The sequence below is a fragment of the Magnolia sinica genome, chromosome 4, assembly GCF_029962835.1.
Source record: "Magnolia sinica isolate HGM2019 chromosome 4, MsV1, whole genome shotgun sequence".
NCBI lineage: Eukaryota > Viridiplantae > Streptophyta > Magnoliopsida > Magnoliales > Magnoliaceae > Magnolia > Magnolia sinica.
In genome coordinates, this window is record NC_080576.1 from 92181650 (window position 1) to 92209342 (window position 27693).

At 38.4% G+C, this 27693-nt stretch overlaps 1 protein-coding gene across 3 annotated transcripts in view; it reads left to right on the forward strand.

Moving 5' to 3' along the window:
* Positions 1-27693, forward strand: part of LOC131243381 (dnaJ protein P58IPK homolog) — a 52856-nt gene that overhangs the window by 13623 nt on the left and 11540 nt on the right. For all 3 annotated transcript variants that reach the window (XM_058242708.1, XM_058242710.1, XM_058242709.1), the window contains exons 2-6: positions 221-386; positions 13277-13478; positions 13569-13729; positions 19719-19812; positions 19928-20140. In XM_058242708.1, coding sequence (XP_058098691.1) covers positions 221-386; positions 13277-13478; positions 13569-13729; positions 19719-19812; positions 19928-20140 — 836 coding nt within the window. The remainder of the gene's footprint in view (positions 1-220; positions 387-13276; positions 13479-13568; positions 13730-19718; positions 19813-19927; positions 20141-27693) is intronic.

The following is a 27693-nucleotide window of genomic DNA, read 5'->3' on the forward strand; positions in this document are numbered from 1 at the left end:
CAGTTAAAGATACTGTCCCAGTTTGAGTCCGCTTTCTGAAGTGGTCTGTTGATTTTAGTGCCATTTCTTTAAGTTGTGCTGTAAAATGTTGGTGTAGCTTATCACTTTGGACTTGCCTTTTCAATGGGAGAATATTTTTCTATTGGTGTTTGTGGTTAAAAAACTTTCATGTGCCCACATTCAAAGTATAAAATCTCTTATTGCTGTCTGTTGAATGCAGGTAGCAAACCTATTGATGCTACTAACTTATTGAAGAGAGTTTCTTCAAGTTTAAAGTCAAAGCGCTATAATGAGGCACTAGAAGATCTTAATGCTGCTCTGGAGGCAGATCCAACACTTTCAGAAGCGTATTGGCATCGTGCATCTGCCCTTCGTCAACTATGCAGGTTCTTCTTTATCAATGTGATATTTAATTTCATCAAGACAATGCAGAACATTCAAGAAATAGTGGGAAATAATTTGCTTTGTTTGCAATATAGAACTGAGTTGATACGCACTTGTTGAAACTTCATTACAACTTCAAGTTATTCTTAAATAGGAGACCATAAAAACAAGTAATTTACTAGGAGACTCTGATGCAGGATAGTCCGATCATTCAGTGGGAGACCTCAAAGTGGTCCTATTACTGGTTGTCTGATTATCAGGTGATCGTTTTGTTGATCAACCCCTGTTGAAGGGTCCTGATTAAATATCTGACAAATCGAGTCATCCAGATTGAAGATATGGACCATCCAACCACCCATTTTGAGATATTAACCAGTTTTAGGGTCCACATTGATCCAACCGAAGATAAGGACCATATCAGTTCTCCTAGTGGTTTTTCTTGACCATATCAGCAGTCCAATTGGACTGTGGAGCCCACAAGTTCAATCGGACCTTGATTATGTCCATAAAATAAAATCCTAAGATTTGCTTGTCTTTTGTAACATCTTTATTCTTCCCTCAGTTTGCCCCATCCAAAAAAGCTAACCCTTAAATCTCCAAAAAATCCCAACCTCCCAAACCCTAGATTTTCAAGCTTCCCAATTTCCAAAACCTGAAAACCCTTATTTAGGCGAAATCCTAATTCCCCAACCCAAAACTCCAATTTCCCAAAGTTCTCAATTTCCTTAAACCCCAAAACCCTATTTTTACAAAATCCCCTATTTTCTCTAAATTCCCCCTATCCTAAACGCCCAATTCCAATGTTCTCCAATTTTCATAATCCAATATCACAAGGGGGCAGGAACTTTCTCATGCTTTTTGGTTCTATGGTGCACCTCCCAAAGTTGCTTCATTTCTTTGGCTGGTGGGGTGAAATCGAATATTGACAATGGATAATCTGCAGAAACAAGCCATGATTCTTCCAAATATCTGCCTCTTATGTGTGGAGAATGTGGTGTCAGTCGATCATACCTTTCTCCACTGCCCATATGTGTGTCATTTTTGGTCCTCCTTTGCTTCCTTCAAAGTGGCTTGGGTGATGCCTCAGTCAGTGGAGGATTTGTTTTGGGTGTGGCACAATGGACCCTTCCCCCAAGAATCTGTTGCCAGCGTGGAGGCTCATATTGCTAGCAGTTTTCTGGAATACTTGGTTGGAATGTTATCGCTGTTGCTTCCTTTACCAGGATAAATCATGGAAGCATGTAGTATGGAATTCCATAAGGGAGGTTGTTGAATGGGTATCTGGATTTGAGCAAGTAAATGTCGAAGAAGTAGCACGTTCGTTTGGGTTGTAAAGGGTCGATCTTCATTTTTTTGAGGGCTGATGCTTAGGCTGTATTTTTTGATGGTTTGACTGTTGTCTGCCAGCTTTTAATAAACTAAGATGGCTTTAAGCTTAAACAAAAAAAAAAAAGAAAAAAAAACCCAATTTCTCCTAACCTTATTTTGTTATGAAGGATAATAGAACTTTATTAATGAGATTCTAAGTTTTAATCTAGAAAACACCTCCTATTTCTCTCCCCCAAATATTCCATAGAGTTGCAAGCAGCATCATACGCCATATAATTGAGTCTTCCTTTAGTAGATTCCTTCCATGCCACTCTCAAAAGAGCGCTTCTACTGAGGAAGGCATAACCCAATATACTTCGATTGTATCCAAGACTACACTCCACATAAGGCATATGTTGGGAAGGATCATAGATCTTTTCTGGAGATTATCTATGGTTAAGACTTTCTTCCTAGCTGCCAACCAGTTGAATGTTGTCACCTTGGTTGGAGCTCCATAAAACCAAAATCCATGGAAGAACTCTTGACCCGGGAAAGAAGACGATTTTCAAATCATTTGGTGAAAGGATTTAACTGTAAACCTTCCTGTTGGTGCAGCTAACCAAATCGGGGAATTACTAGAGTCCGGGGAGGGATGTATATTTTGCAACTACTGTAATAAGATGGCATAATCAGATGCCTCCTCACTTGATATCCCCCTTCCACAAGGGGGACACCATACTCTGTTACCACCAGTAAGGGAGAAACAATCCGCTACAAACATATTCTTTGATGGAGCTAGTTTTGCCAAAGAGGGAAATTCGACTTCCAACGGCTTCTCCCCAGATCACATATCCTCCAAAAAACGAATACGGTTACTATCCCCAAGAGAGAAGGCCAATCCTTGCTTGAACGATGAGCCAACTGGTGCAATTGCCGTTCAAATGTTTGAAGCCTAATAGAGCGATTATTTCTTGGTTTCCCAACCCCCTCCTTCAGTCCTATTTACACACCAAAGCCTCCCTCCATAACCTTCCCTCTTCTGAGTAGAATCTCCAAAGCCACTTCCCTAGCAATGCCTCATTCATGGATTCCAAAACTCTTATTCCCGCTACACCCTCGAAAAGCTACTTGCATACCTCCTCCCACCTAAGAAGGTTGAACTTATGATGCCCTTCGCTTGCCCCTCTCCATTAAAAGTAGTGTCGCAACTTTTCCAACTTATCCAATATGAACTTAGGACATTTGATTAATGACATAAAGTTGGGCGAGAGATAAGACATCGTTGCTTTGATGAGCGTAATGCACCCGCCTAATGATAAGTGGCGGCTTTTCCATCTGGATAATTTCCTATGGAATCGTTGTATCACCTTGCCAGTTGCTCCACAAATGCTTCATGGGTTTCCCCACACTTGGCGGAAGGCCCATATAAGAGTGAAAGGACCCAACGCTGCATCCAAAGGTTGTTGCAAGACCTAATATTTCCTCCTTGGATGTGTTGATGCATAGAATCTCACTTCTGCGAATGTTCACCTTAAGCCCAGATACCTCCTCATAGCACTATTATTTTCCTCAAATTATCTACCTTGTCAGCTTTTGCATCACAAAATAGGATTTTGTATGATCCACATATTGCAATTGGTATATTGTGAGACCCTGGTCCTTTGTAACATAGCCAAAGCACACACACGTCTCGATCGGCCCTTACGCAACACCCTTGAGCACTTAGCACTGGACCCTAGTGAGTTGTTCCTGATGACCTTGAAACCTCTGTCATGTCGACCACGCCGTTGCTGCGGTCGCAATGGCGAAAATTGTGCATCAATCCGATACCTAAGCGCAAAGATAAGGGCAGTTGATCAAAGCCTTTTAAAAAAAATTATGCATCGGCGTGGGGCCCACCTAAGTGGGACATACCCAGAACGTTCTCCCAAGCAACAGTTTCGTTCTCTTTTGTAATTATTACACTTATTTATTATAATTGGAAAATACACTCCACGTTTATTACAATTTAAAATAATAAAAATAAAAATAAAAATAAAAGATTGTAACGATGACTAGCCATTATGGTAGCCATGCCCCTCTCCTCTTCCCCACGTCACCCCTCCCTCTCCTCCATTTCTCCATTAAATGAGACAAAAAAAAATGATGAAAAAGAGAGATGTGAAAGAGAGAGAGAGAGGCACCTCCTCTTCTTCCACTCCCCTTTCTTCCTTTCCTTGTGCACGCCCACCCTATCTCCATGACAGAGACAGCTAAGATAGAGGGAGAGACGTGGAGAGGAGCTTGAGGAGAAAAGGCCAGCCCATCCAACCTTCCAACCAGCCTAAGTGAGTCCACGCCTCTTGTTCCCTTCTTCCTTTTCCTCCATTCTTTCTTTATTTTTCTTTGATTTGATGTGAGTAAGGCCTACTGTGTGGGGCCCCTGTTTATGTGTATGGCTGGCCAATGAGGCCAGCTAGGTGGCCCACCAAGGGTGGAAACCTTCATTGTTGAAATGGGCCTAAATTAGACCGGTTTCTGGTGCATGAATGAGAAACCCATTTTTTAGGGCTGATGTTGGTCTTAATTAGACGTGAGACCCACTCAAGGCGTATGTGGGGTGTAGGGTTGCTTATGGGCAGGTTTTTGAGGGGCCCACCAACCGTGGACCCCACTTAATGGGTGTGTTTGTATGTGGATAGCAAGGTGGGCTGGTATGCATGCGCAGCCACACCATGATCATCTTCTCCTATCTTTCTTTTGTTTTGTTTTGTTTTTTTTTTTTTTTTTTTTTGTGATCACATGGGGGTTGCTCCTATCGAAGGAAAAAGAGAATTTGGTAGCCTTATATATGGGCTTCAAATGTCACAAGGTAGCCCTCCTTAATCATGCATATACAATTTTTGGTGAAGACTCAAACTTGGGTGCTTGGAAGAGTTGTGCAGAAAACAGTTCAGAAATGGGTTTTGGCCATTTTTGGATGCATCCCACGATCACATGGGGTTGCCTTCCAGCGTACCATCAGGTGTCCTTGGTAGATCTATGTATGGCCTTCAAAACCTATAAGGTATGGCTTACTAAATGCATATAGACAATTTTTGGCACAAGGAAGAACATGGGTGCTTGGAATTTCTGCACCGAAATATCCAGTGCAGCTCTGCCCGGTCCCATTTTGGGATCTAGTTCCTGATCAAGTGTGATCTATTTGGGCCTAAGTGGAACATCATTCCTCCAGACATAGGTATAGGCTTGGAAGTCCAGGTGGTGGCCCCCATATATCTTGCACATGGGACCCACCACACACGCCCAAAGTTGGCAAAATACTTACCAAATCAGACACGCAGAGTTCTGAAGTGGAAACGATCCCAAGTTAGTAACCACAATGGACAGCAAGCATAAATGAAAATGTGCACAATACATAGATCAAGGTGTGCCCAGCTGGGGCCCCATCCAGTTGGGCCACACCAACAACAGCATTTAGTCCAAAATACAACAAAACATCAAGAAGGGCTGTGCCATGCAGGCCAACCGGCTGCCCCATTTGGGCGCTAGAAACCCATACATGGCAGGTCTCATGGCTGTCTGGATGGACAGCCTGGTAATACACATGCATCACGAGTGGGCCCGACTCTAGGTGGGCTCACAATGAAGGGAATGGATGGCGTGGATGTGCACCAGTGGCAGGGTGGTCCATGACCACCCCGCAGCCCTAGGGCAGACAATGTGGGTATAACATACATCATGATAGACCCCACTATATGCGGGCCACCTTGGCTAGCATGCCACCTATACAGGGGCCCCATGCCAGTGGGCCCTACTTTGTTAAATAAAATTTTAAAAAAAAAACAAAAGAAAGATAGGAGAAGACATCGTGGTGTGGCTGCGCGCGCATACCAGCCCACCTTGCTGTCCACATACAAACACACCCATCAAGTGGTGTCCACGGTCGGTGGGACCCTCAAAAACCTGCCCATGAGCAGCCCCACACCCCACATACGCCTTGAGTGAGTCTCAAATCTAATTAGGACCCACATCAGCCCTCAAAAACGGGTTTCTCATGCATGAACCAAAAACTGGTATAATTTAGGCCCATTTCAACAACGACGGTTCCCACCTTTGGTGGGTTGCCTAGCTGGCCTTATTGGCCAGCCATGCAAATAAACAGGGTCCCCACACAGTAGGCCTTACTCACATCAAATCAAAGAAAAATAAAGAAAGACTGGAGGAGAAGGAAGAAGGGAAAAAGGGGCGTGGACTCACTTAGGTCTGTTGGAAGGTTGGATGGGCTAGCCTCTTCTCCTCAAGCTCCTCTCCACGTCTCTCCCTCTATCTTAGCTTTCTCTCTCTATCTCTCTCATGGAGATTCGGTGGGCGTGCACAAGGAAAGGAAGAAAGGGGAGTGGAAGAAGAGGAGGTGCCTCTCACTCTCACATCTCTCTCTCTCTCTTTTTTTTTTGGTCTCATTTAATGGAGAAATGGGGGAGAGGAAGGGGTGACGTGGGGAAGAGGGGAGGGGCGCATCTCTCTTTTTTTTTTTTTTTTTTTTTTGTCTCATTTAATGGAGAAATGGGGGAGAGGAAGGGGTGACGTGGAGAAGAGGGGAGGGGCATGGCTACCATAATGGCTAGTTATCATTACAATATTTTATTATTATTATTTTTATTATTTTAAATTGTAATAAATGTGGAGTGCATTTTTCAATTATAATAAATAAGTGTAATAATTACAAAAGATAGGGAAATTGTTGCCTGGGAGAATGTTCTGGGCATGTCTTGCTTAGGTGGGCCCCACGCTGATGCATAATTTTTTTAAAAGGCTTTGATTAACTACCCATATCTTTGCGCTCAGGTATCAGATTAACGCACGGTTTTTGCCATTGCGACCGTAGCGACGACGTGGTCAACATGACAGAGGTTTTAAGGTCATCATGAACAACTCACTGGGGTCCGTTGCTAAGTGCTCAAGGGTGTTGTGTAAGGGCCGATCGAGACGCGTGTGCTTTGGTTATGTTACAAAGGATCAGGGTCTCACATCTTACCATCCTTAAAAAAATTGTCCTCAAAATTTCTGACTGAAATCACATACAATTACGACAAACAATTGAACAACAAAATCCCCAAGAGTCCTATAGAATTTTTTTTTTTTAAAAAAAAAAATCTATATCAAAAGGTCAACCATAACATCAAAACATGACACAATGACTAATCACACATCAATCATGCATCAAACAAACGGGGTCACACTCACGAGTCTCATCTTCCCCCTCTTATCTATTCAGCATTAATAAAACATTAAAGATACTAGACAAAGGTGGTAGATCAAACCTCTCTGCCACCGCATGGACTGCTCCAGGATGAGGGCTTGCAACCTGTGTGACGAACTCCCCTGAAAGTCTTAAACACAAGTCTAGAAACTCTATTTCAAAATTGAAATGACGAGCTTCGCCTGCGCAACTGTCTAGGCAAGTTAATCTAGCTAACAGGGTGGTTAATCTTCTACCTCACGCTTCGAACACCTCACTCAAACATGGCAACAGAAGCAAACTATTAAGAACAAACAAAAAAAGGGAGTCCTATGTTGTAGATTCCTAAGTTCTTCAAATCGAGACTCCTAAGCATTTCTACGTTCTCAACCAGCAATTTATGTACATGTTTCCCTAAGATTATTGCTCTGATATTACCTTCTATCACACCCCAAATTCGGAACCCAAGCCCTACTACTTCCCAAGTCCCGAACTCGAGTCGCGGCAGCTACCTCACCACAGATCAGACTTGACGACGGGTTAACGAACTTCCCAAACAACAAATCCGATTCATGGCAATTTTTTTTTTTTTCTAATTAAGCAAGCTAAAACTACTGAAACTAAGAATCTAAAAAGGAACATCATCACATACATGAAATTAACGAATACATCCAAGAGGCAAATTTGTTCCTTCCAAGGAATGGTTGCCTAATATAATTACATAGACCATTCCATCAACATACACAAAATAGTACATTCGGCTCAATATCAACGAACGAGACTAGCAAAACTCCAACAGCTCCTGCTTGCAACCTGCTGTTGAATGCAACCTGAATTTTTTTTAGATATTTTGGTACGAGCAAAACCCAGCTCAATGAGTCTATGGCGTGTCGGGAGTAAAACACGGCTTGTCAGGGTGCTCCCGTGAAAACATACAAAACAACCATCAACATATTATCATAAACAAGCATGTAATCACGAATAAGTACATTATCTCATATGAGCATGTTATTACGGATAGGCATGTTATCAAGGATAAACATGTTATCACAACTAAGCATATTGTCTCAGATGGATGTATTGACAGAAATAAACATGTCATTATAGACGAGCAAGTTACCATGAGTAGACATGTTGCCATAAATGAGCAAATAATCATGGTTCAATAGATTATTAAGCATGACATAAAACATGTGACCATGACTCATGAGAACAGCAAGCCATCATATAATAGTTAAGCTTTACATGTTTTATCATACAACACATTCTCATGAGTAAGCGTTGCATAGAGTAACCAAGGTAGAATGCTAGATGGATAACGGTGTCAATGAAGGCATTCAATCAGCTACGCACATTATACCAAGTAAAGGATAGAGCTAGCACATGTAAGGTCAAGAAGGTAGTGTGCAATCCAACCTAGGGAACTTCTATCCAGATCATTCTCATACCTGATTTGGATAGCAAATCTCAATATGGTAAACTCTTGATCTCAGGTTAGTTCCATACCTAACCGAAATCTTAGCCATGCGAAGGGGCATACTCTAAACTGCCCGTCATAATCTTACCCAAATCTCAATCAATCTACATCGTACAACCCAAATATTTAACATTAGTAGATCCATAGTCTTTTAATACTCCTTAAATCTTCTGAAAATACCTATGTAAAAAAAAAGAAAAAAAGAAAACCCACAAATCTTCAACAAATTAGTAGATCCATACTCTTATAATACTCCTCAAGCATCATAACAAAAATTAGTAAAAAAATTAATTTAAAAACTTTTTTCTAAAATCTTCAGAAAATAATCGCGTAAAAAATAAAATAAAGGAAAACACCCCAAATCTAGATCAAATCAACCAAGATCTGATTGAAATAAATTATATTGTTGTTTCGATGGAATTCCTTATCAAAACAGGAAAAAAATATTTTTACCCTTTTTTTTTGTGTCCAATTCTTGTAAAATCGGCCTTGGGAGCTTCGATTCTTTGATTTGATGCAGAAAAAAAAAAGAAGTTTCGATCTTCGAATCTAATTTAGATTTGGTCGGAAATGCCTTTAAAACAATCCCTCTCTGTAAAGAAATTAAAAGGAGGAGAAAATTGAAAAAAAAAGAAAAAGAAGAAGTCCTTTTTAGCTGTATATGTTGAAACTGATATGGCTATAAAATATCGGTGCCAATACTGCCTGATACAACCAATACGACACCGTTTTTTCATAACAAGCCGATACGAACTCGTATCACGTATTGTATCCAGCCAATACGGATAAGATACGCCATATCGGCTGACATGATACTGATATTCTGATCTATGGGTGCTACTAGGTAAGTGGTTGTGGGGGTTTGGTACGAGGAAGACAGACTCTAAAGAGTTGTGATCGCTAGAAAATATTGTCTTAGGGATGGGGAAAAAAGGCAAGGTACTTTGGGGTCTAGCTTTGTTGCCGGATCTTTGGGAAATATTGGGGGAAAGAAATAATAGATGTTTCTGGAATCATAGTGGGTAAGTTTCAGATGTGGTTAGGAGGGCCAAGGCGGATGTCATGTGGTGGGCCTCATGTCTAGAATCCTTTGAAAGATGTAATCTCTCCAATGTGTTGGGCGCCTTTGTTGTAATTTTCTCTTTTTTCTTCGTTTAAAAAATTTATCTTACCTCTCAGGAAAAAAAGAAGAAGAAACGATGTATACTTGGCTAGGTTTCCTGCTAAATTGCTAATCCATCCCCTAGCTTTCATCTCTCGTTGGCCCGACAGAGTTCTGAGGCATTAAGATGATATGGGAATAGTCATGAAACTTTGGATATGAGGAGGTGGTAATGAAACTTATGGGTGAACTTGATTTTTACAAATATGAGGAAGTTGGTGTTTCACCAAAAGATGTGATGACTAAGGTATTCTGTAACGGTAATGGTAGCCATATCGGCCAACAGGCCATTACAAGTCTTTTTATTTTATTTTATTTTATTTTAATTTATACGTAATGTCTGTTACGACCCCGTAACGTTTAATGGTTGCCACCGTTACCTTTATGTAACAACTATTACGGCACACCTTGACAGCTTCCATGGGAAAAAAAATCTCAATCTCGCTTGTAGGATGGTCTAGCATGAATCTTCCTCCCATTACCTGCTACCTCTACACATTTTTTGAGTGCCCTTTAATGGATGCCCATTTCTCTCTTCTAAACACAACACCAAAGGTGGGTCCCACGTGATTGGCGGTCCATGTAAGTGATCAAACCTTTTCTAGTGTAATCAATATGGACCATGAAATTTCTAAGGGATTGATACAAGGGTTAGGATCTTCTAATTGAAGTGTGTTGCCCACCTTTGGTTGTGGTCCCTTTAAAAAATCAATCAAATTGGGTGATACTAAACATCCAATCAATGGCGAGGGAAACTGTGATCCATTTGGTTTATGGTAGAAAAGGTCCTGTCATTCATATGGACTATCCATGTGGGGTGGAGACCTTTGATTGCTCATCACTCTCAAAAACCCTAGCGATTGGATGCCCTAATAATCCAAGTAATGGTTGGGGAAACGCATGATCCGAATTACTTGTGAGAGAGAAGGTTTGATCATTGATATGGACGGTCAATCATGTGGAGCGCACCTATTTTTTGCCCATCCCTCTCAAAAATCACTTTCATAGGAGATAATAACCACTATCAATTGTTTATAAAATGGATAGTTGTTATTGATTATAAATTTATACTAGAAAAAGTATGATCATTGTTATCAACTATCCATCATGTGGGTCCACCTTTAATTGTCCGTCCCTCTCAAAAATCATACTAATATATATTTCAACAATCCTATTAATCAATTGGAAAATGAACATTCATATTGATTATAATAGAAAAGTTCCTATCCTTGATTTTTTTGAAAGGTGTTCCATTGATACGGACTATAATCATGTTTGGCCCACCTTCTGATTGTCCATCCCTCGTAAAAGTCACTTTGATTAGATGATCCTAATCATCTGATCAGGCTACAAAAATGGAGGATCCACATTGATTATACTAGAAAAGGTCTGATATTTGCTTTGGTTCATCCACATGTGGGTCCACTTCTCATTGTTCCTACTAAAACATTGCTTTGATAAGCTGATCATAACTATCCTATCAAATAGATTCATAAAATGGATCCACATTGGTAAGTAGAAAACGTGACCAGTTCATGGTTTTGAATCTAGGTATTGGGGGGCATATCGGCCTGGCCGAAAAATGGTATGATATGGGTGGTCACGTACTCCAATATCAGTTGAGATTCCCACACACACACACACACACGCTACTATAGTCGAAGCGTGAAGCGAAGCAACAGCAAATTTAGGTGCGTGAGTGGGGAAGAGATTCTTTCAAAATGTAAACAAGTATAGCAGGAAGTGGGAGCAGGAGTGGTACCTAGTTAGAAGGACCCTGCAATTAAGTTTTATACACACAATAGTGTGTCGGATGATTCTTCGATGAGAATGTTGTCTATCAGCTTGGCTTGTTGACAGTAAATGGGCATGGCCCCTAATTGAACATAAATCAAGCATGATTTGGTGAATTAGGGCCATCACTAGATAATAGCTTGGAATAGAATTGCACGATAGCTGAGTAAATTTGACCCTTTTCTTCTATTCGTTGTCCATCAACCACTATATTGCTTATCTGGTTATTCCTTGCCCTTGCACTAGCAATACCATGGAAAAGAAAAAACTAGTATTACCCAACGAGGTTTGGGCGAATGGTCTTCAATCTTCACCATAGGTTTGCTCCCTATAGGTGAGGGTTCGATTCCCCTCCTTGGCTTTACCCGATACACGTGGTTGTGGGTGATTGCGTGTATCCGCAGGGATTAGTCTCACTTCAAAAAAAGAGGTGGGGACACCCTGTGTCTTCAAAAAAAAAAGAAGAAGAAAAAACTAGTATTCTTATCGCCTTCTTTTAGTTATATAGCCCTCAACCTTCGCTTCCACATAATCTCTTCTTCTTTGAGGGACTTAGAATACTCCGTTGATAAGAACAAATGCCTATTTCGATCTTCTACAGATAAGACAACCCCTTCCTCAATATCTATCTCGTTTAATTCAGAAATAATGGTATCTGCCATTTCCGATCTTTTGGATGGAAACTCCTTCCAAGCATTTAATTTTCCTTTGAGGAGCTTGAGTTTTTGAGACAGAAAAAACCCAGCTGTTCCTGAAACAATGAAGGACTGCCACCATTTTCGAACAGTATCTGCAAAACCGTCCACTTCCAGCCTCGCAAGTTCAAAGCAGAAGGGCTTGGGAGTTGTCGTGCTGGAATTCTCAGGTCCTCTGGGTATTCATGACTCAAATTATGCCGAAGTGGCCACTTTTCCCCAAGGGGTCAGATTAGCTGTTAATCAGTCTGTCCTCTAATCATTGAAGGGAAGTAATGTGAATTGGTGGATCAAATCTGGATAGTGCGGTTAAGGCTTTTGTAACTGCATCTTCGAAGCTTCAGATCCTTAAAGAAAGAATGAAAAAAAAAAACTCGGCAGCTTCAGACTTATGCTCATCCATATCGGTGTCTCATGTCCATGTACCCCATTCTGCAAGTCCAGAGGCAGATAGATTAGCCAAGGAGGGCATTAATAATGGTCAGATGTTAATTGCGGATTGGAGATGGTGTTCTCCTTTGGTTCTGGTGTCTGTCCTGTCAGCAGAGTTTTTCCTGTTTTGCTTTGTGTTTGATTCCAGTCTGCCGATAGTTCTATGTCGCAGTTGTATTTCCCTTCTCTTTCTTCCTTATTAAATCTCATATTCATCAAATTAGAAAATACATTTTTTATTTTAGCCATATGGTATCTACAAATTATGTACGGAAACAGAAAAACAAGTAGTCTACAACTCTAACATGACTAGAACTCTGCAAATTTTCAAAACACCAATCGTTCTGCCCTTTGGCCTGCATCATGCTAATTGCTATTGCCATTCAATAGAGTGAAAAGGGAAAGTGGGTGGGTTTTGGTGAGAGTTACATGTTACAGCATTGCTTTCATGCTGATACCATGGTTGGACTGAGTCGTAACAGTGTTTGGACTGGATGGATCAGACTGGACTGCGTGTTGTACCAGTTTTATGGCTGGTTCTTTTCTTTATAACATTGTTATTCCCATCAAGGCAATGAAACATTTTTTAGTTGCTTCCTACCAGACTGCGTCACACATATGTTCCATTTTTTTTTTCTCCTCTTAGGGTTGACAATTTGGGAAAAATTTAAAGGTGATAAGTTGGAAAACAGAATTATCTTAAGTGAATGTCTTTAGATCATAGTGAATTTAGATAACTGCTTTCAATTTTTATGTATCTAATTGAAAGATTATATGATTCAGGCAATTTTTGGCTGATGTAGATTTGAGGAATCCGAGGAAGACTACAAGAAATTTCTGCAGCTAAAACCTGGAACTTCTGCAGCAGAAAAAGAACTTTCTCAGTTGTTGCAGGCTAAAAGTGCAATGGAAACAGCACTCAGTCTTTTTGACTCGGGTGATTTTGCAAAAGCTTTGGATTATATTGATAAAGTTGTCCTTGTTTTTTCACCTGGGTGCATGAAGGTATCCGCTATCAAAATAATTCGTCGTTTGTTGAATCAGTTGTCCGTTTTATATGCTTTAATCTTAACTCTCAGCATTTTGCATCCGCAGGCGAAGTCTCTTAAAATAAGGCTTCTGATAGGAGTTAAAGATTATTCAACTGCTATCACAGAATCTGGCTATTTACTTAAAGAAGATGAGAATGATTTGGAGGCGTTACTGCTGCGTGGACGTGCCTATTATTATTTGGCTGATCATGATGTTGCTTTCAGGTTTGTTCGTTGACACCTGTCCATGGGATATTCAAGGCTTTCCTGGAGTTGCTTGTCCTTTGGACAGTATATATCAGAAAGTTCTCCAGAATGTGGTTTTCCATTCATCATTCTAGTTCTCTTTTGAATTTTGCTAATCTTCCCCCAGAAAATTGGCTGCCTACTTGTCATGCTGATTGCTCGCCTCTAATCACCAGCATAATTTGCAGATGTATGGGCACAGAGGTTTGCTAGCCCTCCTCTCAATACACACTCTTACATGTGGCACATGTGAACTTCGCATGTATGCATGACATCTGAGAGATGCATGATGTGGGCGAGACAATGCAGATGACCTGTCACAAAAATCAAGCGATCCACTCATCCGGTGGGCCACTTATGTGCTTTGAGTGTGGACCTTTGGCAGGTTCTTTTGAAAAATATATTGTTTTCCTACAGGAGTGACTTGGCTGATGACTGGACCCACATTTTTCCATTCCAGGTCACCTTCGCAGTGGGATCCACCTTATGCGTTGTTAAATCTGTCAAAAGATGACTGATGGTGTTTGGAATGTTAATTGGGCTTAACATATGAGTTTTAGTAGTGTTTTGGGGCCCATAGGTCATGTTTTAAGCCTTTGCTTGAGTAAGATGGGCATTGTAATTTCTTATTGTCTTTTTAGTCCAGCCCTAATAAAACGTGAGTGGAGAATGTGTGGAGGCTAGAACAGCCAACTGCCTCTCTCCTTTTCTCTCCACTATTCCCTTCCCTTATTTTATGTTCTTTTCTTTATTTTCCCTTTTATTTTACTGTTCTATGCCAGTTTACATGGTATCAAAACACTTCTGGAAGTGATTTGGGTTCCAGAGTCTTCTCCATTCAACTAGTTCCTGGATCAAGTACTGGAGGCCTCCCAAAATCCCGTGGTGCTGATTGGACCTAAGGGAAGTGCATGTCGTTGTTTTTGTGTGTGCAGAAAACAACATGTTTTCTGTATTTTTCTTCGAGTAGATGGAATTGCTCATAAAGGGAACATAAGAGCCTTGATGGAAGATAATGGCTTGCTGGTTTTTTAATAAGGTGACGATTAAAGTTGGTTTTTTGTTCGTTATGCTTTGTGGTTTTGGTAGAGTATTTCTATCCGTAACGTTTGTGAGATGTGTGAATGATATTGAAGTGGATTCAAGTGATGACAGGCCAGAAATTTCTGTGTGATGTTATTGTGGAAGGGTAGATTTATGTGGATCTCATTATAATGTCAACAATTTTCATATTAATTTAAGTAAATTTGTAGTAAGGTAACTATGGAGAGTGTGGTTGTTGGTTCCTCATCTCTTGGAGAAATGTTTGGACCTTCGTTTAATGTGTCTATGACTTCAGCGAGGTTGAATGGAAGAATTATCTTTCATGGGCCAAGTCTGTTGAGGTGTTTCTCTTAGCCTGAGAAAAGAATCAATTCCCCAAGAAAAGAATCAATTCCTCACGGAATCTATACTAGACGAATCCGATCTTAAGTATAGACAATAGATGTGTGATGATGCTTGGATTTGATCTTGGTTGTGGAATAGCATGGAACCCGAGGTGAGTTCCAATTTGATGATCTTGGATACGACAAAGGATGTTTGGAATACGATGAGGAAGATGTACACCTCAAAACAAAATGTCTCTCGAGTGTATTGGCTACAAGGGGATTTTTTCCCTTTCAAAATGGGTATAAGACCCTTGGTGAATACATTGCAAAACAAACTGAAATGTGGGAAGGGTTATACATATATTATCGTATTACCTCAAATGTCACTCTTATGAAAATTTTGTAGGAAGATATGAACTTTGTGAATTCCTATCTGGATTACTAAAAGAATATCAGTCGACTAAAGATTAGATTTTCAGAGGTATATTCATTCCATTGGTTTCGAAAGTCTATGCTTGGCTTCGAAGAGTTTCTCTTGCAAATGATTCTGACAATACTCATGTTAATACCTCTGATAAGACTGCATTAGCCACTAATCTAGCTATACTAGTTTGCGTGGAGGCCGTGGTGGATGTATTGGGCATGGTGCTTCCCATGGTGGCAGAGGCAATATATTTTCAAGGCGCAGTAGAGGTGGTCATGGTGGTAGAAGAGACCATACATGCACTCATTATGGCTTGAGGAATCACATTGTAGATTTTTGTTGGGATCTTTATGAAAAACTTTGAAGGGCTAATCAAACCGTTATGATTGAGGATGTTTCCATGGATGGTAGACCCACTACTTTTATTTCGTTGAATACCTGTGGTGATCATATTACTATTACACTATCAAAGGAAGAATATGCCTGGTTTCTCCATCTCATCACTCTTCCTGGATCATTGATTTTGGGTGTCAGATCATATATCCAATTACTACAGTTCTCTCTCTCTCTCTCTCTCTCTCTCTCTCTCTCTCTCTCTCTCTCTCTCTCTCTCTCTCTCCCTTTTGATGTGTTTCATCAAATATGTCTATTTCATTTGCTGATGATACCTCATTCATCGTTGTTGGACTTGGTACTACTCAACCTAATGCGTTAGTCTCCCATTCCATATGCCCCCAAATTTAGTCTTCTATCTATAAGTAAACTAACAAAATCTTTAAAATGCTCTTTCCCCTCTCTCTCATTTTATCTTAAAGGACCTTAAGATGCACAGAATGATCGGTGAAGGTCGTAAGAGGAATGGTCTGTACTAAGAGAAACAATCGGTTGGTGTGATAATGTTTCCTGGGGGTTTTGCAATTCAATAGTATAATCATCTAGGTCATTCATCACTGTTTGTAACTACAAACTTTCTTTCCATCCCTTCCAAAGGTATCGAATTTAGAGTGTGAAGCGTGCCAACTGAGTAAACATTATAAAGTTCATTTCCCGTCCAGAATTAATTCAAGAAGTGATGCTCCGTTTAAATTAATTCATTGTGATGTATGGGGACCAACTCGAGTCACTAGTTTGGTAGGCTTTAAGTACTTTATTCTCTTTATTGATGATTATTCTAGAATAATGTGATTATATCTAATGAAACATTGTCAAAAGTCTTTCATGTATTTTAAAATTTTCATAATGAAATAAAAACTTAATTTGGTGCGAAGTTGTGTATGTTTAGATAATATAATACCTTGGAATTAATTTCACGGGATTTTCAAACCTATTTACAAAGTCAGGTATTATTCGTCATACCTCTTATGTTGATACACCTTAAACGCAAGAATAGACATCTAATTGAAGTTGCCTGTGCTTTGTTACTAGAAATGAATGTCATAAAGCTATCCTTTGGTGATGCAGTCTATGCTTCATGCCACTGGATCAACAGAATACCCTCATTGGTTTTAGATGGGAAAACCCCATTCTCATTGTTGTTTCTTGATCGACTAATTTTCTCCATTCTTCCCAAAGTTTTTTTTGTTGTACTTTCTTTGTTCTTTTGTTTGGGTTTGGTCAATATAAACTTGCGTCTCGTTTTGGTAAATGTTTTTTTATTTTTAGTTTTTTTAATAATCTTGTGCTTAAAAAGGTTATCGATGTTATTCTCCTAACTCAAAAAACATTTGTGACAATTTATGTTACCGCTTTTGAAAATGTCCCATTTTATGTTAAAAGTGCTATCAAAAGTGACTTTTGTGGAAGCGCTCTTTTGTGGAATTTATTTCCTTAAGATTTTGACATTAGAGTGCTACCATCTTAGAAGGATTTCACGCAGACTTTCACACAGACATATTGCAGGAAAAGGAGAATAGACCAGGTATTATAGACTATTCCGTCTCAGTCTAGACAATCAACTACTGCACCAACTAAGGTTCTTACTCTTTCTAAGCCACCTGAGGTTGTCGATGACCTACTTATTACAATTCGTCGAGGTAAACTTTCTCGTGTTACTAACCTAATTCCCAATTTTGTTACCTTTAGCCACTTGTCCACAAATTATCTGAAATTTGCTCTTGCCTTGTCCGCTGTCTCCATTCGCAAGTCAGTACATGAGGCATTGTTAGATGAAAATTGGAAAAATGCAATGGATGAGATGATGAAGCCATATATTCCAGTGATGTACTTGGAAATTAATTGATCTTCCATTGCGTAAGACATCACTTAAGTGTAAATGGGTTTTACTGTAAAGTTTCTACTTGATGGATCAATTGATCGTTAGAAAGCTAGGTTAGTTTCCAAGGGGTATACTCAAGTCTATGTAGTAGATTATCTAGATACTTTTTCACTGGTGGTTAAGCTTAATTTGGTTCAAGTTGTTATACAATAGCTGCAAATCATGATTGCCGTTTCTTTCAGCGAGATGTGAAGAACGCTTCATGTATGGAGACTTATACAAAGAGGTCTACATGGAGCAACCTCCTGGGTATGTTGCTTAGGGGGAGTCTTCTAAAGTATGCAAGTTAAACAAGTCTATATGTGAGTTAAAGTAATCACCATGAGCATGTTTTGAGAAGTTCAATAGTTAGTGTTGTATGGGCTGAAGAGGTGTAAAGTAGATCATTTGATTCTCTCAAAGCATACTAACTCATGCTACATAGTACTTATTGTGTGTGAATGATATTATAGTGACATGTGATGACTTGCAGGCTATTGAGAAGTTGAAGACGTATCTTCAAACTTAGTTTGAAATCAAAGACCTTGTTCTTTGATAGTTTTTTGACATTAAAGTGGCAAGATCTATGCCAGAGGAAATATGTTTGTGACTTGTTAGAAGAGACATGTATGTTAGATGACAAACGTGGAGATACACTAATGGACCCCATACTTCGAACTTGAACCTAAAGGAGTGTTGTTGGCAGATCTTGGTATGTACATGAGACTTGTCGGCAAACTCATGTATTTGACTATCACCTGGCCTGACCTTACCTTTTCAGTTAGTGTTTTAAGTCAATTTATGCATAGTCCCATGGCACTACATTTAGCAATAGTTATCTAGGATCCTTACCTACTTAAATTGTACACCTTGGAAAGGTATCTTATATAGATCTCATGGTCATCTCCAAGTAGATGGTTATTTAGATGCAAATTATGTAGGGTCAAGACATGATAGGAGGTTGACTATGGGTTATTGCACTTTCTTGGGTGGCAATGTGGTTACATGGAAAAATAAGAAGCTGAATATGGTTGCCAGGTCAACTGCTGAAGCTGAATATAGGTTAATGGTGCACACTTGTGAACTTATTTGGTTGGAATCTCTCTTGAAGAATTGGGGGAGGTGGTTCAAGTTCCAATACTTTTACATTGCGACAATCAGACTACTATACATATTGCCAATAATCCGGTGTTCCATGAGAGAAAGAAGCATATAGAGGTCGATTGCCATTTCATCCGAGACGATATCTCAGAAAGAGATCCACACTCCTTATGTTTGATCCCACGATCAGATTGTAGATTTATTTACCAAAGCACTTGGAAAGTCTCAGTTCAAAGAGCTTATCTCCAAGCTGGACATGTAAGATATCTATGCTTTAGGTTGTGGGGAGTGTTAAATCTGTCAAAAGTTTACTGATGGTGTTTGGAATGTTAATTGGGCTTAATATATGGGTTTTGGTAGTGTTTTTGGGCTCATATGTTATGCTTTAAGTCTTTGCGTAAGCAAGATGTGCATATTTGTAATTTCATCATCGTGTTTTTAGTCCAGCCCTAATAAAACATTAGTAGAGGATGTGTGGAGGCTAGAACAGCCAGTCATCCCTCTCCTTTTCTCTCCTCTCTCTTCCTTTCTCATATTTTCTCGTTATATTTATTTCCCCTTTTATTTTACTGTTCTATACCAATTTACACACACTGGTCATGTCTCATATAATACGTACCAGTTACCACATTAGTTCTCGTATGTATCGGGCTAGCAGACCGCTATCTGCAGAAGACAGTGAAAGCAATCATGAAGTTAAAGCTTTTGTGTTTTTTACTAGTTATTCTTATTATCTGTGTCTATAATACCAAAAAATTGTTATAATGGCTCATGCAACTTCTTTTAGTGTTATATTTATGCCGTTACATGTGTTTTCAGGCACTTTCAGAAAGGTCTTCGTTTAGATCCAGAGCATAGTGAACTGAAGAAAACATACTTTGGATTGAAAAATCTACTAAAGAAGACTAAGAGTGTAAGTCCGATAAGCTTTTAGTGAGTATTGGGCTGTTGTCTTTTCTTTTTTTTTTTTAAAATTAGTATTTGAGTTAATTTCATGTCATTTTTTACCATATGCATTATGTTTGCAGGCGGAAGATAATGTAGATAAGGGTAAGCTGCGAGTGGCAGTAGAGGACTTCAAAGGAGCTCTTGCATTGGACCCAACTCATACCGCACATAATGTACATCTTCATCTTGGCTTATGTAAGGTCTTGGTCAAGCTTGGAAGGGGAAAGGATGCCTTGAGCAGTTGCACCGAAGCACTCAACATCGATGGTGAGCTTGTTGAAGCTTTAGCTCAGGTTTGTTATAGTTCTTTTCCAAAAATTTCCTTTTAAAGACACCCAACTGATGATAAGTAGCTTTCTTGATTAAAAAAAGAAGTATGTGCCATGCATTGATGCTTGTTATGTTGTTGATCTATTGAAAAAGTCTATAAGAGCGCGTTTGGATCACGAGTCATTTTTATTCATCTTCTTATGCCTAAAGTAGCTGATCTCGGATTTTACTTATTCAATGCATGAGTGTGTTTAGTAAAAACATACTTGGTCTTGAAAAGAGTTCATAAATTAGAGCGTCCATAAATTACTTTTGCAACATCACTTTTGATGTGGGACGTCCATCATTTGGACCCACTTTTGATGTGGGGTCCACCTTTAATATCCACCGTCCATATGTGGGACCAGCAGTTGATGTGGATTGTTCATTATGTTGGGCCCACCTTGGGCTTATCTTCAATGTGAAGTGTCCATCGTGTGGGGCCTACCTTCAATGTCAACCATCCACCTTGTGAAGCCCACCTTTGATGTGGGCTATCCATCATTCGGGGCCCACCTTGGATGTGGGCCATCCATCGTGTTGGACTTTGGATGTGGATTGTCCATCATGCAGGGCGCACTTTAATGTGTGTTCGTGTGTGCAATAAAACTTGTGTACACATCACGTGTCAGCCTGTCACATACGTGTGAGATCTAATCCACCCATCAGGTTGGTCCCACCTCTTACATGTTTTCCTAGAGACAATCTAATCCAATTAACATTTGGGCCCCAATATTTGGAAACGGGTAGATGGGTTAGAAAACTTAAGCCAAGTTTTTAGCACCATACATTTGTTTTGCAAACTGTGGCCCACCTGACCAATGGATCAACCTTATTCTTGGGCTAGGGCATCAATATAGTGGTGATGTTTTGATGAATGGATTGGATGTTGGAAGAAGGCATTCGGTTTATTGAGTGACAAGCAAATTTTTATTTTTATTTTTTCTACACACACACCCATACACGCTGTGGTGGGATTTCACCACCTATGGGTATCGAACCCAAGACCTCTTGTTGGAACTCCTCAAAGTCTACCACTGAGGTAAGGACTAGAACCCGAGTGACAAGCAGTTAATACTACAACAAACTAAAAGATTTTGGTAACCTTTATATTGAATAACAAGGCTCGAGCAACTTCAATCAAATGTTGATTGCTACTTTTCGGCAATACCATTCTTTTCTGGTGTATAAATCAAGAAATTTGATAAATGATGCCATAAGTGGACAGTGTGAATCAACTTCATGTGACATATATTCTTCAGCATTATCTAAGCATAAAACACAACTTTAATATCAAAACTGATTTCTGACTTCCATATAAAACAATTTAAAGCAAAATAAATAAATAAATAAATAAAAACCCTTCAGCACCATCCTTCATCAAATATAACCATGTACGTGAATGTATCTGCAAATATAATAAGCGTTGCCCATCCGGTTCATTGAATAGATACACTAGAGACACGTAAGGGACCCCAAACCAGATACACTAGTGACATGTAAGGGATTCCAAACCAATCATAATGGATTGAAGAAAATGGACTAACTCTACATTTTTACACATGAGGTGGAAATGAGACCCTACGATGCTTTCCCAACTTGCAAAGCTTCACACGCTAACTTAGAGACTGATGACAATGATGGAATAAGACACTTGAGATTATTTAATGATTGGTGACTATGCCTGCAATGCCATTGATGAGGGGAAATGTCTGTTTGCAGCACAGTTCCAACAGCTTCAACCACTCCATTGTTGAGATAATAAAGCCCGCTAGCTTCATTTTCTCCACCAATTGTCCTCCTATCTTTACATATTTGAATTTACAATAAGAATGATAACATTCAACAGAACAATTAAAGGACCTAGTCAATTTACCAAAAGACAACAACCTCTAAGGAAATTTCGAAATATATAAAATAGAAGACAATAAGAAAGAAGTCGAATGTGTTTTACCTAAACCAGAAAACACGAGTCAAAGTACCATCAGCTAAAGTGATAAATGAAATGGAGATTGATGCAATTTAATTAGACAATATACTAGACTCACCAACCATATTGTTTGATGCGCCAGAGTTGATAACCTAAGGGTAAGGGATAGGTTTGAAGGAAGAAAAACATGTCATACATAATGTTTTTCGTTTCATTATCGCATAATGTATTGCACCATTGGGATACGGATGCATATCGGTTATCACTTGGGATATATCAGTTGTATCACATAATTTATTACTATTGTTGGGAAACATGGGGAAACATTCGGAAATTGGTTGAAATTTTCAATGAAACTTCAGGGATTGTTAAAAAAGACACCAATACATACTTAACCAAAAAAAAAAAACAAATGCACATAATAGGTTTCCTTTGTATAGGGACCTAATCTATGCACTGTTTGACTAAACTGATGGGACTATATTCAAAGTCAATTCATACAATTTATAAATGTAAGCAAGCATTATATTTGAAAGCGAAAGAAGAAATAGAAAACAAGAAATATACCTGAGGATTTCGAAAAAAAGATTATTTTAATTAAAAATAAATTTTCTTTCAAAAAAAAGATTATTTTAATTAAAAATAACTTTTCTTTTGAAAAATCTCAAATTACCAAGAATGTGTGGATCAAATTATATACATGTTTGATTTTGTAATTGGACACTAAGATTGCAACCATTTTGGGAAATTTTGAGGAAATTTCAATTTTTTTTTCTTCCAATTTTTCCCAACTTGACACATCTCTCTCAAATCTCGAAATTGAAACTCCAAATCCATAAATTTTTATGCAAAACATGAAGAATCACGTATTTCTTATCATTTGACACTATTTACAATAAATAAAAATGAAAAAAGAAAAAGAAAAAAAAAAGAATCAAAACTAAAAAATACGTATCTTTTATAATCTGGCCCCAGGAAGCTTCCAATTGCGATTTTGGAGAAATTTCGAAGATTTTCTTCTAACAAACTAGAGTAGACTAGTTAAAATCACCTCACGATGTACTGCGAATTTTTTATTTATTTATTTTTTTCATTTTGAGGATTTTCTAGACAAAATAGCACCGATTTCCTTTTATCCCTTTCAATATTGCACTTGGTATCGATATATCGCATGCAGCGTGTCCCGTATCGGTATCGGTTGGCGTAACGGTGACCTCCAAAACCGATACGGATACGGGGGCGTAACGGTGATACGGGGGCGTAACGGCCCGTAACGGCGCAAATTTTTTTTTTTTGCCAAAAAAATATGAAAAAATATGGATTAAATCCGGAATATTCTAAGCATTCCAAATATGCATTCATTTATAAATTGGAACATGTTTATGGTGGTGTAACGGTCCACTCTTTAGTGAGAAGTTGTATCGGACTGTCTGATGAATTTATGAACCAGATAACCTAAATTTGACTACAAAATTCATATATTTAATTTTCTAACTATCTACTATCAATGATAGATATATTAGAATGAATGTAATATGAAAATATCTTACATTTAGGTGTTTGCAATTATTTTTGAGGGCCAAAATTCAAGCGTAAATAGAAAAAAAATATAAAATGGCACCCCAAATATGTAAAATGCACATTAACATGTTCTACTAAGATTAACACATCATATGACATCATTAAAACAGCAAAAGAATCGTTAAAAAATGATTTTTCGAATTTTCAAAAAAAGGGCCGAAATAAATGCGTAAATAGAAAAAAATATAAAAAAAATAAAAAATGGCACCCCAAATATGTAAAATGCACATTAACATGTTCTACTATGATTAACACATCATATGGCATCATTAAAACAGCAAAAGAATCATTAAAAAATGATTTTTCGGATTTTCAAAAAAAAGGGCCGAAATAAATGCGTAAATAGAAAAAAATATAAAAAAAATATAAAATGGCACCCCAAATCTGTAAAATGCATATTAACATGTTCTACTATGATTAACACATCATATGGCATCATTAAAACAGCAAAAGAATCATTAAAAAATGATTTTTCGAATTTTCAAAAAAAGGGACAAAATAAATGCGTAAATAGAAAAAAATATAAAAAATATATAAAATGGAACCCCAAATCTGTAAAATGCACATTAACATGTTCTACTATGATTAACACATCATATGACATCATTAAAACAGCAAGAGAATCATTTAAAAATGGTTTTTCGAATTTTCAAAAAAAGGGTCAAAATAAATGCGTAAATAGAAAAAAATATTAAAAAAATATAAAATGGCACCCCAAATCTGTAAAATGCACATTAACATGTTCTACTATGATTAATACATCAAATGGCATGATTAAAACAGCAAAACAACCATTAAAAACTGATTTTTCGAATTTTAAAAAAAGGGGCCAAAATTCATGCGTAAATAGAAAAAAATATTAAAAAATTATTAAATGGCACCCCAAATCTGTAAAATGCACATTAACATGTTCTACTATGATTAACACATCATATGACATGATTAAAACAGCAAAATATATTAAAAAAAGTATAAATACCTATTTTTGAAGAATTTCTGAAAAATGGCCCACCGAGCTTTGATTCAAAAAAATCTATAATATAATGTGTTTTTCTATCAAATACCTAGCTAAGGTTGGTCGAAATTAGTAGTAGAAGGAGTTAGAAACAGTTTGGAAGCAAGAGGTTTCAAAAAAACAGCAAAAACAGAGCTAAAAAAAAAAAAAAAAAAGTTACCGTTTCGGGCCCGTTACGGGCCCGTAACGGCCCGTTACGCCCGTATCGGTCCCGTATCGGCCGATACGGGTACAAAAAATCGTATCGGCCGATACGGCCCCGAAACAGGTAACGGTTCGCACCGTTACTGTTACGTATCGGCCGATACGGCCGATACATAACCGATTTGGCATACGTTCGCATGATACATTAAGAATTTATAAAGGGGGAGTGTGGATATATCACACGATATTGCGATCTCGTGAAAATGGATATTAAAGCTAGGTTTCGTATCGCTCCGCTAGGATAACGGATATATCGTGGGATATGTTGGTGGTATCGCAAGATACTGAAAACACTGGTCATACCTAGTTCAGCAGGAGTAGCAATGGAGGATCCTAGGGCTAAAGGATCCTTTAGCAACTTGGCATACTCATCCTTAGATAATGTAATTATATCTCCTATTGTACAAGGCTCGGAATAAGAAGAGCTACGTTGACGTGCATATCCCTCGAAACTATTGTCAAATATGCAAGCCTGATTCACACAAGCCAGTTTTATAATGAGATCTTAACATGTATCAATGATGTGACTAGGGAGCCCACAATGAGTCCATTATCGATTTCCTTGATCCCCAATAGATTCATTACTATGACCTTCCCAAGTATCGTTGCCACCTGATTGACCCCCCTAAATCTCTACTGCTAAACGAAGCTTCGCAACTATGACCACTGTGTTCATCCCCTTTACAAGAGGAAGAAATAAGTGTAGATATAATCAAACTCGTGGTGCCAATGCTAGATGCACGTTGTCTGCGTGCAAATGCTTCAGTAACCATTGGTACCTCATTGGCTCCAAGGATTTGAGCATGCACTAGTTCAAGCTCCAGGCGTAAACCAAAAAGAAATCCGATGGTATGAAATTCCTCCCAGTGCTAGTTCATAACCTCAAAATCATTTGATAAGGGCTGATACATGTTCATTTCTTACCACAAACCACGCAAGGTAGAATAATACTCCTACACTCTTTTCGGCTTGTTGTTGAGCGAAGATCTTCCAAGACATCATATATTCAGGTCAAGTTTTTCTCACCTGAATACATTTCCTTTAAAGTATCCCAAACCTCTTTGGCTGTTTTAAAGAACATAATGTTGGCGCTTATGGTTAGTTCCATATTATTCCATAGCAAAGATCTTATTTACTCATCCTCTACCTCCCAAACTTCATAGTCAACAGAATTTTCATCCGCTTTTTGTGATTTCAAGTACTTCAACTTCTGTCTTCTTGTATAAAACTTTCCATAGATGCGGCCTGTACGTACCATTAAGCTTGGTTGTGGAGATTTGGAAATTCATAGGCAACTTAGATGAACTCGAGACTAGTATCACTCTTCCCATCCATTTGAAAAGAAGAAGAAGAAGAAAGTAATGAACTTGCAAATGTGGGGAGATAAGTAGAACACAATATTGGGACGATTGCTTCAAAGAGATGTAAATTCTTGATTTCACCACACTCGCACTCCAATCCACCGATCGATGTTGGACACGGCGAACTCTTCACACGTGATCTCCATGCAAAAACTTAATTTTTGAATTTGGCCATAAATGTACCATGGCCTGCTTTGAACCATCTCACTGGGCTCTACACATTCACGAGGAACAAATACACAACCCAACATATGGTAGTTGCACAACAAATTGCTTAAATCAGCCTTGAAATAGATCAAGGTTTCACCTTGTAGACGAAAAGAAAGAAAAGATGGAGAGGAGAATGAGAGAGGGGGAACCGGGAAAGAACAATGGCAAGGAGGAACTTACCTCTCTGATATTTGTTCATGGGGTAGAAAGAAGAAAGGAAGAATGGAGGGAAGAAAGACGGAGAGAGCATAAGGAGCTCACATCCCCTCCTTGTCTCTTTATTATAGTAGGGCTACACCAATAACATTTGAAATTACAAATATGCCCTTACACTTAAGTGAGCATATAAAATGAAGGTGTTGTATCACAACCAACATCAGTAACATGACATCATATAAAAGTGTAAAGACTAAAGAGGAGCACATCTATCGACGACTCATCATCATGTAATCTTTGTCCACCAATGAAAGCAGACTACACATAATCATCAATGTCCACACAGTCATAAACACAAATGACTCTGACACTAATCACTTTCTTAATGGCTGCAATACTTTTATTAAAACCAAACATAAAAGATTCCGAAGCAGTGGTTTCCTTCTCTTTTCTTTTTCCCCTTGAACTCTTACAGCTTCTCTCTGTTTTTCTTCTTCTTTTTCTTGAAGGCATCTCTTGCAACATCTTACTTGCACGTTCTCCCTTATGTGGGTGGGATGCTCCAACCAACTCTGCCTCCATGCTGTACTCCATTTCTTCATGATCATCTCCCATTTCTCGCTACTTATCAATCACTGTCACCGACAGACAATTTGTAACTGGCTTTCTCACAGACAATATCACTCACTGACTGGCCACTACATGTTTGCACTCTACAACTCCACAAATCTACCAAAATGCCAAACACAATCAATACATACATGCGTTAATAATTATAACATAATTTCATAATGGACATATAAATTATATAATATCTTTATAGTGAAGAAACACAGAAGGAAGCAAACCAAGTTGCAGATATTAATAAATACATGCTTGAATACGCGAACAGATTGTATATTTTCTATCATACAAAAAACCATACAATAATTTTGTAATTTTTTTTATTTTTTATTTTTTAAGGAAGAAGTGGCAAAAAATAATTGCCGAATACTTTCTTTAATACAAAACAGACTCTTTGTTACAATACCACAAACATACGTATATACATAAATATTTAATTGAATTAAATTATAGAAG